This window comes from Equus caballus, chromosome 1 (assembly GCF_041296265.1).
Source record: "Equus caballus isolate H_3958 breed thoroughbred chromosome 1, TB-T2T, whole genome shotgun sequence".
NCBI classification, from domain to species: domain Eukaryota; kingdom Metazoa; phylum Chordata; class Mammalia; order Perissodactyla; family Equidae; genus Equus; species Equus caballus.
In genome coordinates this window covers 177,050,418-177,071,014 of record NC_091684.1, presented here as the reverse complement: position 1 = coordinate 177,071,014, position 20,597 = coordinate 177,050,418, and the positions used below count along the sequence as shown (strand labels likewise).

The 20,597-nt window shown below is 38.7% G+C and overlaps 1 protein-coding gene across 6 annotated transcripts in view; it reads left to right on the top strand.

Annotated features, from left to right (window-relative positions):
• Nucleotides 1–20,597, top strand: part of STXBP6 (syntaxin binding protein 6) — a 231,096-nt gene that overhangs the window by 182,202 nt on the left and 28,297 nt on the right. For all 6 annotated transcript variants that reach the window (XM_023623338.2, XM_070273896.1, XM_070273885.1 and 3 more), the window contains one exon: nucleotides 59–224. In XM_023623338.2, coding sequence (XP_023479106.1) covers nucleotides 59–224 — 166 coding nt within the window. The remainder of the gene's footprint in view (nucleotides 1–58; nucleotides 225–20,597) is intronic.

The window sequence follows — 20,597 nt, the reverse complement described above, 5'->3', positions numbered from 1 at the left end:
GCTGGAAGCGGCAGTTTTTATGGATTGAAATCAGTAGTTATTTCACTGTCTTTTCTAGGATTCCGCAGAGTTTGATTTGTTGTTTGAAAATGCTTTTGACCAGTGGGTAGCCAGCACAGCCTCAGAAAAATGCACCTTCTTCCAGATCCTCCACCACACCTGCCAGAGGTACCTCACGGACAGGAAGCCCGAATTCATTAACTGCCAGTCGAAAATCATGGGAGGTGAGTGGGCATTTGTGTGGCTTTAGTCCTCCTGTTTCCATACACTCGCTTATATATTAAAAAGTTAGGCATTCAGCACCAGAATTAAAGCCAAAAAAAAGACTCAAGATGCTCCGAGTTAGACAGCATGCAAACCATTCCAGAGAGTTCACTGTATGCTAAATCTAGACACAGTGCTAAATCTAAACACATTTTCACTCTCATCCAAAAGCTGGTCTTTTTAGAAGAATGAGCCACTTAGCAAAGATGGTTTGTACTATGAGAACAAACCTGTCCCTTGATTAGAAAAACCTTTCCGTTTGGTTTCTTTACCACCATTTCTATGATTTCTTTCAGAACACTGTTTTCTGGATTGCTTTTTCTTACTATTTCTCAAGATATTTTACAAATATTAATATGAAAATTCTTATAGATGTAGTCCCTTTCTTTCAAACAGCAATTAGTCTCACGTTTATTCCTTGAATGGCCTCCAGAGCCAAGTCAGGACGAGCGCTGTAAGCCAGCCAGAAGGATGAGTTCCAGCGTTGGCAACTTAAGGAGAAACATTTAGAGGGTGCTTCACACATTTCTTTTAAGGGAATTGAAACTATGCTAAAAATATAAAAGCCTTTCCCATCTTTCTGTGAGTTGAGGAAGAGTGTTTATATCACTGGTCTTTTCTCTGATCTGTTCTGTTGGTTTTGAAAGAATTTTTTAAAACTGCACCAACTTTGTCTTAATCAAATGTCAAATGAAGGTCACATTAGAAACATGACATCTTCTCCTTGCCTGTATATATCTTTCATGATATATACATGAACATGGAACAGAATCCATTATTCTGTGACTGCTATAATTTTGCCATTAGTCTGCTGGATATTGTATGGAGAAGACTCTGTCCAATGCTTCGTTGTTCTCCACTCAAGCGTTAGTGTTCCTCTTAAATGGGAAGTTTCTTACATCTTAAGAACCTTGAAAGGTCTTTCTTAAGCATTGATGCAGAGTCTTTTATTATAGTTCCTCTATTTAGTCCTAGAAAAATATAAGAAGTGATGAGTGGTGCATTAGCCACATCCTTTGGTACAAAAGTGAAAACTATTGGACATAAATGTTGCAAGGAAACAGAATATCAAATGCTAACCTCTTGCTGTTTAGAAAATATAATGAGATCTAGCTTTCCATCACGTCTGTGCCACCAGTGCTGTTCAAATGAATCCTACCTTGAAAGTCCAGCCTTAACAGACTTGGCAGAAGGTCAGAGCACTCCACGCTTAGGACCCCAGGTGGCTGTGTTTTCTGTGAATGGGAAATCGGCCAGGAAATCCCAGCTTTCCCTCGTTCTTCATTAGGTACAATTTTCTCTGCTGTCCTAGAATCAGATTTGTTTCTTGACCTTAAGTTCCTCCTGTAAAACATTTTCCCATCAGTGTCAGCATGGTCAGTAGCTTGCGTGGCCAGCACTTAAGCAGAGTGTGCTGTAAAAATAATGTGACATTATGGGTTTAAAACTTGTGATGTCGTTGGGGATAGACTGCCCTCAAGCATTCCACTTCTCTATGTTCCATCCTGAGAGCAGAGTGGCCTGAAGTGGAAGCAGTGCCGTGGGAACCACTGTATTTCCTCAGAATGGAAATGTGAGGCAGAGGCAAGAGGGCCTCAGACTCCCTCCACTGTCCTTGCAAGGGAAACAAGCCACCTCTTTCCTGCTGAGGTTAGGGGGGCTGTGGTCGCTCTTCTCTTCCTCTTCTCCTAGGGGACTAAGCAAGGCAGTCCCTCTTCTCTGTTGCCTGTGAAGCTCTCATTTCTTCTCTCAGAACAGGTCCTTTCATTCGCTCATCCACTCTTGGTTCATCATCCAATCGTACACCAAGTAAGTGCTACGTACCTACTATGTGCTAGTCATGCTGCTACATCCTGGATGTGGAGAATCATTCTGTAGTTGGCCGCTTACTGGACCCTAGTTCCCACCACCCGAATCCCAGACTGGTAGATCCCTAACAGCCTTTCTATAGGCTCTTCATTCCCTTCTTGAGTATCCTCAGACCTCCCCACACAGTCCCACCCAGCCGCTTCTGTCAGTCACTGACCCAGTGCTTCAGCTGTCTTCCAGTGCCCTGCGAACCCCAAATTATGCAGAGCTGAGGCAGGAATCCATATAGCCAATGTTAAGTTGTCGGTGTGTGTATTGGGTAAAGCTACAGATTCATTTCCTCTAGTAAGAAAAAGAATAAGTTAGTGAGACCAAGTGCCAGAATTGGCTCTGCCTTTGTGACCGTTGGTGTCTCTTGTTTTCCCTGGACCTCAGTTTACCCTGGTATAACATGTGGAGGTTAGACTAGATGACATGTAAAATCCCCTTCGGTTCTATCATTTTGAGAATCTGTAATTCTCAAGTTATAGCTTTATGGTAGAGGTTAATAACTTCTTAATTTAATAATCAAAAGCTTTAGTGCAGTTGAGTATTGACTGGTCCTGATTCCTAAGTAAGGTAAAAATGTTTGAATTAAACACAATGTAATTTGTTGGCAGCACATATGTCCTTAGTGGGAGCAGCCTGTCATTTTAAACCCTTGCTTGTCCTTGATAACCATTTATCAACACATCCTAGTTAATTAGCATGCTGATTAGTCTTCCGTTCTACCAGTTATTACAATTCAGAGACTTAAAAATTGTGTAATTCTTGAGTGACCCCTTTAATTTTGGGGGGCACCTACCCCATCTTCAGCAGATGAGATCTGTTGCAAATTTCACAATGTCTTTTGATCTATCCCTATAGTATGGGCCACAAGTCGTAGACACAACTGTTTTCTCTGCTGTGAGATGTGATAGGTTCTGTGATTTTAGAGAACTAACGTTGATGTTGGTATCGTGTCCTGTGCCAGGTTCATTGCAGATATTATCTCATTTAGTTTTTACAGCAGCCTTTGGAAATACAATTTATGATCTCTATCTTACAAAGAAGGAAACAGGATCAGAGAGATGATTAAATAGCTTGCCAAGGGTCATATAGCCAGTAAATGGCAGAGATGAGATTCCAGCATCGGCTCTCTCCACTCTAAAAGCATCCTCCTCAGGACCACTGAGTGCCCCACTCCAGGGAACACCACTGACGTTGTCTTTGATATGAATGGTGCCCCCTGGAGTTGCGCAGAAATCTTTGGAAATATTTTAGCCAGCTCATTCCTAGGTATTAAAAAAGGGAGGTAAGAGGAGAGGGCTAGAGATTATAGGTAGTTTTAATCTTTTCCTAGTTCTATCATAGGTATATAATTAAGATGGTAACTCTTAAGCTTTTTTAGCTTTTGGTCCTAAGAATGAAAGAGTTATCAGGGACCTTTAAAATCGTCTTGCTTTTTGTTTTTGTTCCTCTGAACTTCAATATATTAAAGAGATGAACTGTCTTAGTGAATGGGGAAGATGATGGAGCCCTGGCTGCTCACTGGGCCTCTCAGATACTCCACGTCTGGCCCAACTCTGCCATTAGGAAAACAAAGGCCCAGGGATTTTGAATGACTTTACCAAGATCAGAGGGCTGGAAGCAAGTCTGCCTGACCCCCACTGAACCACACTTTCTTTAATACCAGTTCAAATAGGATTCTCATTTAAATATCTACAATTTCATGCAGTTCTCCTGTTGTTTTTATTAACTGTATATATCCCATGTGACAGTGTTTTTCTTCTTTCCTTGGGGAAAGTTAGTTACGCAGAAATGGATTCTTTAGCATGCTTGAAATTCTCTCCTGCAAACATGGTACGTCCTTATCTGCAGAGGATAGATGGGGAAGCTTTGGTCTTCTGATGCTGGTTACTGGATGCAGGAGACACGTGTGCAGTCTAAAGGACTGGATGAAGGCCCTCATAAACTGGAAGAGGGCGGGATGCTCGAAGCAATTGTGAAGGGAGGAAGTGTGGGTCTCTTTTCATGCTCTGTCAGCATCTTTGCAGCCGTCTTCTCTTCTCTGGATGGTTGGAGGACCTGTAAGCTAGGACAAAATCCTCCAGCCTTGGTCTTTCCTGACCTCCACTCTGCCTCTCTTTCAGTTCATTAAAGTTCAGTCATCTTCGAAACCACAAAGCCATTCATTTAGTCGCTGGGTCCCTAAACTACCGAGCAACCTACAGAGATTGAAGGCAGAGGTGTAGAGCCAATCTGGCTGCGGAAATGTGATATGGGATCATGAATGACGGGGCCCTAAAAGTGAGGTCTTAGGTTAATATAGATTGTATTTACTTCTTCTGAGACCGTAGCTTTTTTCTCTCTCTCTATTGCAAGCAGAGATGATGATATACTGTTATATTTGTGATAGCACGTTTGGATTTCAAAGATGCCTCGAAGGAGTTAATCACACGTATAGAACTTTAGACTCCCAAGAGAGACTTGCTTTCAACTAATTCATTTCAAAGAAGCACGGTCCGCCCCTCCCAGGGGGACTTTGTTGTTCTTCTTTCTTCATTCTTCTTTGTAAAATGTAGACAAATCCCAGATGACCCCTCATGTCTATTTTATTTACACTGAACTTTTGTAGTGATTACTGTTGGCCTGTTTTTGCTTTTTTTTTTTTTTTTTACTAAGTACCGTGAACTCTGGAAATCTTTAGTGGTATGGGCAACTTCTGTGTTAGAACCACAAAGTAGATTCTTTGCAAACCTGTTTTCTTTTTTAATAACTTTTGCAAATTATTTACAGAAAAAAATAATTTAGTCTTCAAGGGGAGGTTCTGTACAAACTGAAGCCCGTCCTAGCCTTTTTCTTGAAGTGTAAGCCCAAACACCCTTGGCTGACTCATTCAGTTACCTCCTACTCTTTCTCCTGTTTTATGGGTCATCCTTCAGCGAGCCCCCCCTATGTTGTGTGTGGCCCCATTGACCATTTCCCTATGATTCCACAAGCATTTACTTAGCACCATCTGCCTGTCAGGCACTGAGCTAGCTGTGGACATCCAACAACAAGGCAGGCACCTTCGCCAATTTTACTTACCTTTCTGGGGCAACAAAAGATGTAAACAGATAGAAAACAGTGTGATAACACCATGGTGATTGCTGAGCTGCATTTTAAAGGATGGTTAGCAGTTGCCAGACAGACAAGGGCAGGATGAAATGAGCTCTCTCTTATTGCAAGAGTTCATCCAGACAGTTTCATTTCAACGCTAGCTATATTCAGAATTTGGAAGGTGGCAGATTGTTTTTCCACAAAGCAGGCTATTTTGAAGTGCCATATATTTTCCTAATCATCAAAGGGTATTTCTTAAGCGTTGCCTGTCTATGCACAGCCCTTCAGATGATGGTATAAAGCCCAGACTTCTGAGCTCTCTTAGAATTCCAGGGATACAGATGTCTCTGAGGTCTCCTTCAGAGAAGGCTGGCCCTCCCTTGCCCCTGCTGATTGGTATGCTAAAGGAGCCCATGGCTTTACTCCGGAATCCCTGGGGTGGCGTTGAATCTAAGGATTCAAAGTGTGACTTTGTATTGTACTTTTCTTCCAAACAATGCAGGGTCATCCCTGGGTGAGGCAGCGAATATTTCACCTTGTGAGTGCTCCAGGCGTGGGCATGTGTAAGGTGAGGTAACGAATAAGTTACAAAGAGAGCACATGTCTGAGTCCTAACAGAGTTCTTATGAACAACAACAAAAAAAAGGTGACCAATACCATCATTCTTAATCCTGATGTATTAATATTACTGCTTTAAGGGAATCTGCAGCATTTGCCACCTTTCTTTTTTTTTTTTTTTTTTTTTGGTGAGGAAGATTGGCCCTGAGCTAACATCTGTGCCAATCTTCCTCTATTTTGCGTATGGGATGCCACCATAGCATGGCTTGATGAGCAGTGTATAGGTCTGCACCCAGGATCCGAACCCATGAACCCCGGGCCACTGAAGCAGAGTGCACAAACTTAACCACTATGCCACTGGGCCAGTCCCAGCATTCGCAATAAACTTATATTTCTTCCTTGTGTTTTAATGTTTTCTGTCAACCAAATAATGGCTTTGTGGAATGTCACACTCCTACACCTGCTCCAGCCAGGGACACATTACAATGAATTGCTTATTTCTCAAGAATAAATTCCTGTGCTATTTTGTCCCTAGTGCTAAGACTTTAACATACTTGGGGATGCGCACACACACACACACACACACACACACGCATACACATACACATACATATACATATTAGAGGTTATAATTCACTTACCGAGTTAAGCTCTATTAAAATCAGCGTGTTGCTGCTTCTTGATGCTGACGTGTAGGTGCGGAGTAGAGGAGGCCAGGCTGCTTAGCTGATTCACTGATGTGAGAGAGCCGTGAAGTGTTTCTTAGAGCTCTTCAAATCAAGAGGAATCCATGTCATGGTTCCTCTAGTGACTCTTTTTGTTACCCTTGAAGAAATAACAAAATAAACCTCAGTTATCCTCCACCAACAAGGTAGATGATTTATGAGGCGCTTTCCCAAGATCCCACAGCTAATGAGAGAGACAACTAGTGCTTCAGTCAAGGCCTGTCCCTTATTCCCCATCCATTCAATGGAGACCATGACTTCCAAGTTCCCTTCATAAGCACAGGTCTTCTTTTTCTTATATTGATTCAGCTAAGCAAAAGAGGAGATAACACCAATTTAAAAAGATGTTTATGAGGATCAAACTAAAAATTCTGTTTGAGAGTTCTCTGTGAATAACGGTTAATTATATTAATCATGTGTACACACTCATCATCCACTCTTCCGTCACTCCATCCTCTTCATTGCAGCCAGCACCCTCTTTTCCTAGACAGCATGACATTTCATTAAAGACTTGCCTTAGAGAAACTTTTTGGAGAGGTTAAGAAATTAAAAATAGAAGCGAAAAAGATGCATCAATAAAAATAACAGTACAAATATTTAAATCATACAATAGGAAAAGCGCAGTTTGGGAGATTTTTTTGTTTTGTTTTTTGGGATCCCACCAGTGTAACTGCAGCATCAAACAAGTTTGATGTTTATGGTGCTATATGAACAATTGACATAACCATGTGACATCGGCTGAGCACTATTAGGAATGGGACATTCCAGCAGAAATTATGAGATGTTTCTGGATCTGAATCTTTTATGTATTTATTGTTTAAATTTAGGACAACATTGCCAGTCATTATGTTGGGTGGTTTATGTGCTTTCTCATATTTTCTGAGTCAGTCATTCACCCTCATCATGTTCCCATGAGATGAATCAAGAGCAGATGCTTTTATTGTTAAGTGAGAAAATTGAAGTAACCAAGGGTTACTTCCTTAGGTTCCATCCAATTCTGTGCATGATGTAAATGACTAGTAACTAAACAAAAATTGGGTCACAGATGTGATTTTTCTCTTTTTCATTGCTCATTGGCTGTCAAGTTAGATTGAAATGCATGCTGTGAAACAGCTGGTGGCTTATGGTTAGTCATCCTGAGCCAGGAGTAACTTCGTGCATTAAATGCTTTTGAATCGTATCTCCCCATCAAAATCTTGCACCAAACCAAGGCTCCATAAGGGTACTTTCGAGGTGTCATTTATTCGCTTGATGAGGATCATGAATATATTTTGTCTATCCCATGGTTAGATAATCTGCAATAGATGAGAGCCTTTCCTACTTTCAGAATCAACCAGAAGATAGAACTGCACAGCTGATACAGTGAAAAGAGCACACACTGGATGCACTTACCCCTGCCTTTGACGGCATCACTCATTCACTCTGTGACTTTCTCTAAGCTTCTTAATTTACACTCAGCCTCTCTGTGCTGTTCTGTATCATGCATAGTAATGTACACCTTGAAGGGATGGTATGGGGATTAAAGTGAATTTAAAAATATTCAATCAAATGGGATTTGTGCAAAGTGCCAGTACATGTCTGAATAGTCTGTTTTAAAAAACTTGGAAATTGTAACATGTATATTCATAATATTACAAGACTTTTTTCCAAGATATGTATCAAAAGCCCTTTTTTATGAAAGGAGTAAGAACATATTCTTGAGCTTTCCTAATCCATGTTGGCCGTAAGAATTGCAAAAAAATAGTAATTTCTTTGTTCTGACGGGAGTGAGCTAAGCTGTATTATAGACATTTCAAATGTCTGGAATGCTGAGTTGTTTGCTATGGTTTATAGAATGCTGAATGTGTTGCATTTTGTGTTTGACATTTACAGAAAGCATATGTTACTGCTGATTTACCAAAACAACCATGTTGAAATTATATTGAGTGACACTGTGCCAAAGATCAGGGCACATAATCCAGATCTTCTCATAGGAAAGAAGAAACCTAAAACGTTTTCTGAAGTTTATAAGAGAATAGAAATATTCTTTTTCCGCCAACGTTATCTTCATCCTAGAATATTTCTGAGTCTAATTCTCTTTCCACAGCCCGAAATAGGGATACATGAATCAGAAGTAAAATTGTTTAATATTGTTAGACATGAAGTGATATCTCTGAAACAGACAGAAAAGACATACTACATGATATCCATACTTTTAGATTTACAGAAAAGTACAATTCTTAGAAAAGTTTGGGAGACGTAAGTTTTCCAACCAATTTCCTGTATAAGGACATTAAAAAAGTCTTCACATTCAATATCACCATAATTTCATAAAGGAAAGTCTACTTTAACTCTAAAAGATAAAAAGGACATAATTTGTAGGCATAAAGGGCTCGTCCTGAAATGGAAATGTTCACCTTTATGAAAAACTTACTGCATTGCCCTTATTTTTGTTAGTTCACATAGACCAGTAAAAACTGCATCATTACCTGGCATTTAAAAGGTATTGCTCTGCTGTAACGTAGAAACATCAAGAACTAACAGTTACACGGGATTTTAGTGAAGAGAAGCTGTGAATTCTCAAGAACAGTAACTGATTCCAACACCCGTCATGTAGTGATTCATCAAGTTCATCCCCACTTCCGGGAAACCACGCAGAGCACACACCTTTTGGACAGAAGATCAGAATGTCCTCTTCAGTTTCGAAGGCCATAGTCCTATTCCTTACCCAGGATGGAGGTAAGGAACTTGTGCACCTACCTCAGAAACTACACAGGAAGATGAGATTTCTCAAACCTTTAGTGAAGGGGTAAACGACATGGCTTATTTTTTTTTTTTTTACATTATATTCTAAGCTTCTAAAAATTTCAGCCTTGTTTCTGATCATTAGTAAAACTAAATCACTAGATTTAGCATAGGTGGTTATTTGAAATCTAGACACTGATGTAAATCGGACACTTCAGATTATAAGACTGAACATCCCTCATCCTTCTCCTTGCAATAAGCCTACCCAGGATTAGGTTCATTAGGTGTCCTGCAAGAGCAAGAGTATTTGGGTTGTCAGATTTAGGAAATAAAGATAGGAGATGCTCAGTAAAATTTTAATTTCAGATAAACAGTGGATAATTTATTCCCATGCAATATTTGTGACATACTAAAAAATTATCCATTGTTTATCTGAAATTAAAATTTTCTTGAGTGTCCTATATTTTGTCTGACAACCATCATTGACATCTACCCTCCCATTTCTTGACACCATAACAAAATATGGAAAACAAAATAAGTACATTGTTATGTAGTCCAACTTTATGATGGCCCAACAATTATTGTGACTTTAAGATAATTTGAGATGGCAATCTTAAAGGCATAATGTTAGGTTAGCCGTTCAGAGATACAAACAGAAAAATATGAACAGTCTGCTAAGAAGGGCTATTAGAAGAATTTAGAGGATTCATGTCTTGTTATGGCTATTCTACATAGAATAATACTGTAAAAATGCAAGTTCTAATTAGTAGTAAGTATAAGAACTCCACTATAGCACTTTTGTAACCAAACATGAGATTGCTGATTAATTTTGCACAGAGGAGAAAGTTCAATTCTGAGTCTGAAAGTCTTTGGCTTGCTTTTAAAAAGTAGTTTACTGTTAAGAACAATAAAAGGACCCTGCCATACACTCTTGGGGGCATCCAGCAGAACAAGGGCTCCCATTTTTGGAGGAGAGTGGGAAGATCCATGACCTCAAGAAACTAGAAGAATAAAGAAGTCTAACAGGAAGCCGCTACTTTAAAAATTTGACCTCCTCTCTGACCAGTCTAATAATTTTCTTGGTTATGGACGTAACTGGTCTATCAAGGATCCCATGATGGACACTGTGGCTTGCCTACAACCTCTGGCTCACCCTTATCAATCACGCTGGCCGTCTGTAGCCCTTTCTCATTGTCAAGCAAACAAATATGAAAAATAACCATGACTTAGCTGTTGGTTGGTTGGTTTAGTTTGTTGTTTGTTTGTTTTTTTCCCAGCTCTATTTGCCTATAGTATTCAAAGGTGATGCTGCTGTAGGTGCCGTGAATGATTCAATGGGTCATACCTGTGCAAGAGAAAGAATATCTGTTTCAATATTTTCTAACTGTGAGAGCACATTAAGCATAAACATTTCAATTGCAATACATGAATGGCAGGAAAGCAAGAAAGTAAGTATAGCATTATGTTGGGGTAAATATACATGTTTTAGGAAAAAGAAGAATGAGGACTAGTCTTTGTTGACTTAGGGATTTATTTACTTTACCCACTTTTGAGTAAATTGTGAGGTGGCAAATATGTGTGTGTGTGTGCGCGTACGTGCTTTTTAAACTCAGTGGATACTATTAGTGGGAAAGCAACTATTTGGTTTTCTTTTATTTAAATTAGTAGTCCATTCCAAAAAGACAGTAATAAGAAAGACTCAGACTATTTTTGAATAGTTGAATTTTTTTTAGTCAGAAACTGATTATTTATACTTTGAGAAAGTCTAATGTAATTGTCATAATTATGCATAATATTCTGCCCAGTAGAAAAGAACTTTTACTAGAATCAACCTTTTGGTCAGGACCAGCTTTATGCCCCTCAGGACAAGGAAAATTAAACAGCACAGAATATAATGGGTAAAAGTCCAGAGCATTCCATGATTCACATATAAATAATGCACAAGATCTAATCTCCTTGTGATTGTTTATACTATTATATATTATTCCCTCTATCGATGTTTCAGTCTGTTCTATGGACCTTATTTTCACACTTGGTTGATTTTATTGATCTTCTTCCCGGTTACCATTATAAGAGGTTGAGACTTATGAAAAAAACATTTTTTACAAGGTCAGAGTAGATTCATACATCTGTGACAAAAGCCAAAACTTGTCCTGATGATTTTGTTCTAGGAATGTTAGGTTTTTTTCAGACACCAGGTAAAAGGGGGAAAAAAACTTTTGCAATTATAAGAAAGTTTTTATGATGTCAACATATCCATGTTTATCTTCTTTACAGCTCTGACTTTTAAACTTGAATAAAATAAAATAATAGAATAGTTTTTTTTAAAGAATGACATCATTTAAAAGCAAACGTTCATCTCAAAGTTAATGTGTATTTTAATTTTTCTAGCCACAGTAGCTTTACCATCTTGGTTATTTTTATTAGGTTCCTACTGATGCAATAGCAAATTATCGCAAACTTAGTGGGGTAAGGCAACAAAAATGTATTACCTTATCGTTCTGTGGGTCAGCAGCCTAGAATGGGTCAGTAGGGCTGTGTTCCTCCAGGAGGCTCTAGGAAAGTCTGTTCCCTTGCGTTTTCCACCTCCCAGAAGCTGCTTGTGTTCAAAGTCCCCAGTGGAGCATCTTCAGATCTCTCTCTCTGGCTTTTACACCCCTGCTTCCCTCTTACATGACTCTTTTGTTATATTGGGTCCACTCAGATAATTCAGAATAATCTTCCCATCTGAAGATCCTTAACTTAAGGAAACCTCCAAAGTCCTTTTTACCATGTAAGGTAACATATTCACAGGCTCCAGGAATTACGACGTGGGCATCTTTGAGAAGCTAGTGTTCTGCCTACCACACCATTTTTCTAAATAATTCTGAAAGCTATAATATACACTATTGTGTAATATTGTCCTGCATTTCATTTCTTCCTTTCACAAGAGATACTTTTAAATACTTCCTATAGACTATATTACTTGGACTAACCTGTTATAATTTAAGACATTTAAATTTAGAACGACCTAAACTTTTTATGAAGACCTAGTTCTTAAGTGGCTGAAAGGGCTTGCCATGTGCGTCATCAAGAAGTTTCTCACTTTTCATGCTGAGATATTTGTACCTTGGCCCTTTCTCTTTACTTAAGGAATTTATTTTTCCTTAATAATTACATGGTTCATTACAAGTTTCTAGGAAGTCTTAGTATTTAAAGTTTTTGAGGATGAAGATATTGTAAGTCATTTGATTTTGTTTAAATTCATCCTTTTCCTTGATATTTCCCTTCCTGCCTCCTCAGAAAATGATCCTAATGCCCTACTTGTAAATAACCTGGTGGTGGTCATCTTGAGAGACTGACAATTCCCTTTTCAGCTTTAATATAAAATGTCAAGCTCAAGTTTATTTAGCACATACTCATCATAAACAAGTTCACGTTAGCCAATTGGATTTCTCTCTTTAATTCAACATACATTTAGAAGTGATGGACATGAACACCTGAAATGCAATTACCATGTTAATTCAACAGTTTTCTGTGTTGTTCAGCATGTGTACTTCCTTCCCTGTGGCAGTGTTTCTTAAACCTTGTCTTATACACACTGAAAAGAAAAAGGCTTTGAATGCACAGATCTGGGTTTGAATTTCTGGTCTGTCACTATCCAGACAAGTTACTTAAACTGTCAGCTTGCCTTGCCCTTCTTAAACAGAATAGTACTTACTCCATAGAGGTGTTGTAAGAATTAAATAAGATTGTGTATGAAACATTTAGCATGGCGCATAGGGAGTACTGTGGAATGTAGTGGTAGCTGTTATAATTAATAATTATGTTAATATATTATAATTAATGTTTTTTAAAATCCTTCCTTCCTGTTTTTGGCCTGCCTTCCTTCCTGTTAAATTAATATTATGAAATTATGTTATACTTTAAAGGAAACTGCAATTTTATATGTTGAAATTTAAGATATACATACATTTTCAGGGATACATATGTTATATAAAGTGTGATACATCTATATTCAACTCTTGTGCATAATACACACTTATAGGCAGGAACATGCATAGATAATTAAGATGGAGTCCTGGGTTAGGCAGCCTTCAGAAATAGAATATGTATAAATCTTCTTTGGGGAAATAAAAGACTTGGAAGAATGTCATAAAGCTTTCTTCCATGATGATTAAGAAAAATAATTCCAAAGTTACAATTCCCCTCTTTTGGACCTATTATAGTTCTCAGCCTCATCCCTTGAAATCTGAGTAAATGCATGAACAAGTAGCTGGATTTCTCTCTGATTAAGATTAGGTAAAAAACTGCAGAAGTTTTAAGTTCTAATACAGATAATAGCAAGGAGTCTACAAACAAGCTGTGACCGACTCCTCCCTGGGTCAGTGGCTTATAAGAATCTGCATTCCTAGGGAGGCAAGAGAAAGCAGATGGAGTCTGCCACCCAAGTCCTGGAGCCAGCTGCCCACTAGCTTAGGACTGGCTCTGTGATATCCAGAATAACACCCGGGACAGGAGCCTCAGTCCTTCACTTTAGGTCCTGGTTACTTCAGGGCCCTGTATAGGAAATAATGAAACTGTACATAGGGAGGAAGGGTCAAGGTGGTGAGGAGAAGGGGGAAGAAATTAAAATTTCCTGCTCAAGAAGAGTGTACACACCGAAATTCTATGATATATGAGAAAACCAAAAAAACAAAAATTCACTCCAAGTGAAATGAAAATAACAGAGGAATTTGAAAATGACTTTAAAATAAGTATGTTTGTAATGCTCAAAAGATAAAAGAAGGAGCTAGAAAAAGAACAAAATGTTGCAAAACGAAAACAACATCAAATGAAAACATGAGGTAGTAGGGGAAAAGAAGAATTCTGGAAATAAAAAGATAGAGACTTTGAAATACACTCAATTGATGGAATAAACTCTAGACTGGGCATAGTCAAAAATAGAATTAATGAACTGGAAGAGGATGAGAAATTCACCCCTACTGCAGTACAGAAAGGTGTAGAATATAAAGAGGCACATGTCCATGGAAGATTTAATGAGCTCTACCATTCATCTCATGGGACTTTCTGAAGAAGAGTGTATAATAATGGTGGAAAAGCAATATTCCACAATATAAAGGCAAAAACTTTTCCAGAATTGAAGACAGATTAAGAGTAACGCCAAATGTCACACTTGACAATTAAACAAAGCTATACCTAGACAAAAATATAATGAAGTAGCAAAATATTGAGGACAAAGAGAAAATCTTAAAAGATACTAAAAGTAAAAGACAATTTCCTATAGTGGAAGGACAAACTGATAGCTCACCATCAGGAACAAGAGATGCCAGAAATCAATAAATTAGTATCTTCAGAGTTCCAGAAATAACTGTCAATCTAGAATTCCATACCTAGCTAGACTATACTATAGAAAAGAAAAAGAGGGAGCCGGCCCAATGGCCTAGTGGTTAAGTTCACACACTCTGCTACAGCAGCCCAGGGTTTCGCCAGTTCGGATCCTGGGTGTGGACATGGCACCGCTCATTATGCTGAGCTGAGGTGGTGTCCCACATACAACTAGAAGGACCTGCAAGTAAAATATACAACTACCTACTTGGGGATTTGGGGAGAAAAAGCAGGAAAAAAAAAAAAAGAGATCGACAACAGTTGTGAGCTCAGGTGCCAATCTTTGAAAAAAGAAAAGAAAAACAAAGATATTTTCAGACAAGCAAAGATTATTTGCCACCTCTTGACCCTTGCTGAAAGAACTACTAAATGAAGTGCTCAAACATGAAGCTTAGTGAACCCAAAGGGAAGGTGTAGGGTGTAAGAAACACCAGTGATCACAAATATGTGATCACAAAAATATATTACCAAACTGAATTGCCTAGTGATTATTTAAAAAATTATTTTGGATGTTTCCTTAAAAACACTGGAGCTAAAATTCTTGATAGAATTAACAAAGCATATCCTATGCTATGTGTCCTGTGAATAATTAATCCATGCTGAAATCTGTACTTTGAACAAGAGTTACTGAATTAATTTGACTTTGATAGGAAAAAAAAAAAACAGTTGCATCTGTTAGACTTCTGGTTCTAAAATGATAGAATAAAAAAAGGATTTCCTCCTCTTCTCTTGAACATTATCCAGAATCAACTGGGAGAATATAGGAATGCGAGCCATCCCTGATGAGATGCATAGCTGTCTCTAATTACAAACTCCTGTATGTGGGGAAGGACTGATGTGCACAGGAAAAGTCAAGGTAGTTCCTGAGAGTTTTCATAGCTGCACACTCACACAAAGCTTAAAGCCATCAGACTGAAATGATTCAAAGTGTGTGCTAGTAATCCCTTCTCTGGAATGATGAGCAGATGCCAGGAAAGCTCAGGGAGTTTGATGGACTCAGCCTGGCATGATGCCTGGGCAAGTCAGGGAAGAAGGGCTGGACAAAGAATCACACAGTCAAATCCATATTTGAGGGAATCAATCTATTGATGGGGTAGGGAAGAAACTGAATTCTATGCAACCCTTGGTACAGGTCTTGTTGAGGGGAAGTAAAGGCTCAAGAACTTCAGTTACACACACAGCTCTGCATCGTAAAGAGAATGCCTAGTGGCCACTAGCCTGGAACGTGGTCCTGTTCCCTCCTCAGTAATGTGAACCACCTGCAATAGCTGTTCAGAAAGGGAACACCTTGCTTTTAGAAAGGTAAACCCCAAAGGACCAGCATAAGTGGTTCCATCACTTACTAGGTGTGTGTTGGTGCCCAAGTCATAACCTTACTAGCCATAGGTTTTGTTTTGGTAAAATAGGGTAATAGTTCCTCCCATATAGCACTATGGTTAGAATTAAATAGCATAATTTATGTAAAACACTAGGCATGCTATCCAACACATGGTAAAGAGACAGTAAGTATTTGTTGATCAACAAAGAGTGGGCCAAGCACATGTCTATGAGGTGGAATTCCCAGGGCTGAGCACTGGCTTGCCTGCCTTTTCCTCTTCCTCTCTGAAGAGTATTGATTAAGATCACAATTCAGGAGCAAGAATGCCTGGATTCAAATCCTACTTCTTTCACCTACAAATCTTATGATCTTGACCAAATTGTTTATCTGACCCTCAGTTTTCCCATCTGTAAAGTGGGAATAATAATAGTAAAAACTTCCAAAGTTGTTGTGAGAATTAAATGAGTTAATTCTTATAGAGCATTTTGAATAATATTTGGCATGGAGTAAATATTCAGTATGTATTAACTGTTAGTGTTTTTATTTTTAAAGCAATACAAGTCACACAATACATGTGGATCTCATACTTCTTAGATCTTTTTAAGGACAGTCACCTTGTCAGGAAATGTGATTCTTTAAACATATAACCAAACATTGAATTGTTTTGTTTGTTTTCATTCCAGGTTTTGGTTTATTTCGATCATGAACAAAATTCTCTCTCTCCCGTGGTTGTTTTTTAAGGTAGATCAGCACAATGTGTTGAATAAATTGGTTGTGTGCTGGTACTAGCCAGTTGTGATAACTTATTATTTATGACCTTAGAGCACGGGTCCACAAACTACGGGCCTCAGGACAAATCCAGCTGGTTTTTGTAAATAAAGTTTTATTGAAACACAACCATGCCCATTCATTTACATATTGCTTATGTCGGTTTCCCCACTACAACAACAGAGTTGAATAGTTGCACCAGGGCAATATGGCCTGAAAGGATAAAATAGTTACTGTCTGGCCCATTACCAAAAAAATTTGCTGACACCTACCCTAGAGTAGTAGTTTTCAGTAAGTCTTTAGGTAGTTAGAAACAGCATTTCTGGATACATTTAATAATAGGCTTTAGTGTACTTTGAAAATATAATATGTAATATAATTAGAAAGAAATTGGTAGTGGTATGGTTCCAGTCTCCCAGAATGTTTTTTGTAATTACATAAATGCTGTTGAACTACAAGAAGATGGTAGGGGATCTCACTTCTTTCTCTTAGTGTGGGAAATGTCAGATTTAGGACTTGAGTGCTTGCTGCTGATCCTTTTGTGAAGGGATGCTGTCAAGGCCGATATGTCTAAAATTAGACAACAGAACAGAAGGAAGGCAGACAGGGACAGACAATGCAACTTTCACTCATAACCACAGAACTCAAGTCCCTGTGGGGTTCCTTGGCCAGGTTCCCAGTTGAGAATGGAGATTTCTGTACTGTTTCCAGCCTTCATTTTCAAGGCCTGTTGGACTTGTATGATCTGGGCTATCTTTTTCTTTTCTTTTTTAATGGTTTGGATCTTTTGTTTTCTTTAGACTGGTTGACTTTTTAATCTCAGCCTATAGAAAACATCACTGTTTAAGTCTGTTGGGAATTTGAAGTGGGCAGGAAGTAGGAGGAATTAAATGAGGGAGGGCATTTGGGTTGTCCATGCATATCGGTGTTTATGCTCAGTCCCCCTGAGTACACTTCTGAAAGGAATTAGCTTCTAGGTACTTAGTAATAAGACTTGGAAGGGCCTACAAGTATACTGGCCATTTTTCAAAACGTCTACAAGTTCCTCAATTCCATGACAACAGACCACAGCAAATGTGTTTGATGCTCTTTTTAAAAGCCGGTGAAGCTCTCAGTTGGGAAACTGAATCCAGATCCTTGATCAGAATTTAACAAAAAGGAAAAGATTCTTTTTGGTTGCCCACCCCCCAGGGATCATTAGCTGTTGTTCTGCTTTTCTAGTTCCTATTTCCAGCCACCCTCCCTCACCAGGGCACCTCCAACACTTCACTCCCTAGAGATGACTCAGTCTTTCTGGCCAAGACGCACGTCTGCAGCTAGTTAGGCTAGAGCGGTGGCCTAGACCTCTGATTAATAGCAATGGTATGCTTCCTACTCATTTGTTGCCTTTCTGTTTAATTTTACAGGTAAGTTCTGTCCTAGCCCTCCCTGAAATGAGCACACATCCCTGCATAGCCGAGCTCCGGGGGACTTTGCCCCTAGCTGCTCTCCTTGGACTCAGTCCCAAAGTCCTGAGGACTGACAGTTCCGAGTTGCACACATGTTTCCTCCTGCCCACACCCCCCAAAGCCACAGAACAACTCTTTACCGGCCTCTTTTCTTGCTTTTAACTAAAGCATATGTGTGGAAGGACTTAACGTGATTATGCCACTTGAGAGTATAGTTAGGTGGCCATAAAAGATCAGATTTCGAATGAGGGATATGCTCCTATTCCTGAACTTAAACCAAGAGAGATAGTAGTCTAGCTTCTTACAAGAGTAGAAATTTAAATATTTCCGTGGAAGTAACTGTCTGGTGGCTCTATGGGTTAGCACAATTCTCACACCGCTTTTCATCTGTAAGAATACTAAATCTTGCTATGTGTTACAGAGCTTAGGAATTTTTCCTATTTTCTTCCATCTCCCCTGCTGTTTCAGCTCCTTGTTTTAGATTGTTTGTGTCAAGTTACATTTATTCAAGTTAAGCAAAGCATTCAATTACCTAAAAAAAAGGGAATAGAAAAACTTGCAATGCCATGTATTCCCTGTAACCTCTAATAATTATGTCTGCATCAGCTAACATATGAATTAAAATATGCTTGTTCTTGATGTCTTCTGGGCCACAAAAGGAAATGATTACTACATTTTGTCAAACCAGTGCCAATATGATGATACGTTAAAACACTCAGCTCGCAGCTGCAAGTTAGTAAGCCATATAAGGTAAAACTTTAATTATAGCTTCATCCTACGGTAAAAGTACTTAATTAGACTCATGTAAGATTTTACTTGAAGCTAGATAATTTTTTCTGAAGATTTAACAAATTAAGGAAAAGAATATCTTTTCTCATTCATCTTCCTTTTCACTTGTTGACCTTTAGCCATCTTTCCACCCTGTTTTTCCCCTATTACAGAACGAACATAAGGAAGATTTAGTCTATTGATTAATAGATGCCCTCTTGACTGGTTATTGATTTTCACTTCTGAGTTGTGAGTTTTCAAATGCTATTTATCTTTGGTATTTTGACCAGATCTTGAGAGCAAAGTAAATATTTTATTCCTATTCCCTTTCTGTCCTGAATCAAGTAGTGCCAGTATTAAGGGCACGATATCAATAATCTTATTAAAAACCATTAAGGCACCAAACTTTGAGTGTGACTTCATTCATGTATTCAAGGGTGTTGCTCTCTCAGTATTGCTGCTGCTTTCTGGGTGGCAGTGAAAAGAGGGGAGTGACAGCTCTCATTCCACTTCTCTCTGCTACTGTTTCTAGTTCCCCAGTAGTCATGGTGACTGCAATATGCGGTCTCACTTGTATGGTATGATATTTCTTACCCTACTGCCGTTTTTTCCTTTTAGTTTACCCATGGATATATTTTTAATAAGAAGGCAAGTAGAAAAATGGGCATATACATCCACGCTGCACAAGAGAGAAAATGACACTATGGATATTGTTACTACAAGTAGCTAAGGTTACAAGTTCAAAGCAGAAAACGAGATTTTAATAACAGTATTCATATTAGTATATTAATCTGTAAGGTTTATTTTCTAATATTTTAAACCATAAAATTAGGTTTGTTAATGCTTATTTTTCACTTCTTCTGTTGTGTTCTTCTAGCATAGAAGTGAGAAAAAAATGAACTTTCTAAAAAAATGTAGCATTTTTTTCATTAGATAATGCTATGGACTGCATGTTTGTGTTCCCCCATAATTCATATGTTGAAACCCTATCTTCCAATGGGATGATATTAGGAAATGGAGCCTGTGGGAGGTGATTAGGTCAGGAGGTTAGAACCCTCATGATGGGATCAGCACCCTTATCAGTAGGGACACAGAGAGTGTGCTTGCTCTCACCCTCTGCTCTCTGCCGTGTGAGGGCATAGCAAGACGATGGCCATCTGCAACCCAAGAAGAGAGCTCTCCCCAAAAACCAGCCATGCTGTCACCCTGATCTCAGACTTCCCAGCCTCTCGAACTGTGAGAAATAAGTTTCTACTGTTTAAACCATCCAGTTGACGGTATTTTTGTTATAGCGGCCTGAGGTGACTATTACAGATAATCTATATTTGTTTTTTCTTCTAAAACAATATTTAAAAAAATCTTTAAGTGGCTAATTTCATTCATGACATGCTTGGAAAATGCATTTATGACGTCCATTTCTCTCACCCTTATTCACAAAAATAATATCATTGACTCAATTTGGTTTTGTTAAATTAAACATTTTCAAGGAGGTCTTCTAAATCTGGGTACTCTCCTCAGAGTGTGTTGACAATGTGAACATCCCTCCTTTTATTGGTCAGAACACTTGGTTATGCTGCATTAACAAACGTATCTCAGAATCTCAGCAGCTTAACAGATAAGACATGATTTCTCACTCCAACAAGGTTGGTCAGTTCAGTGCCTCTCTAGGCCAGCTTCTAAGTGGTGACCCAAAGATCCAGTTTGCATGTAATTCCTTGATCCACCATT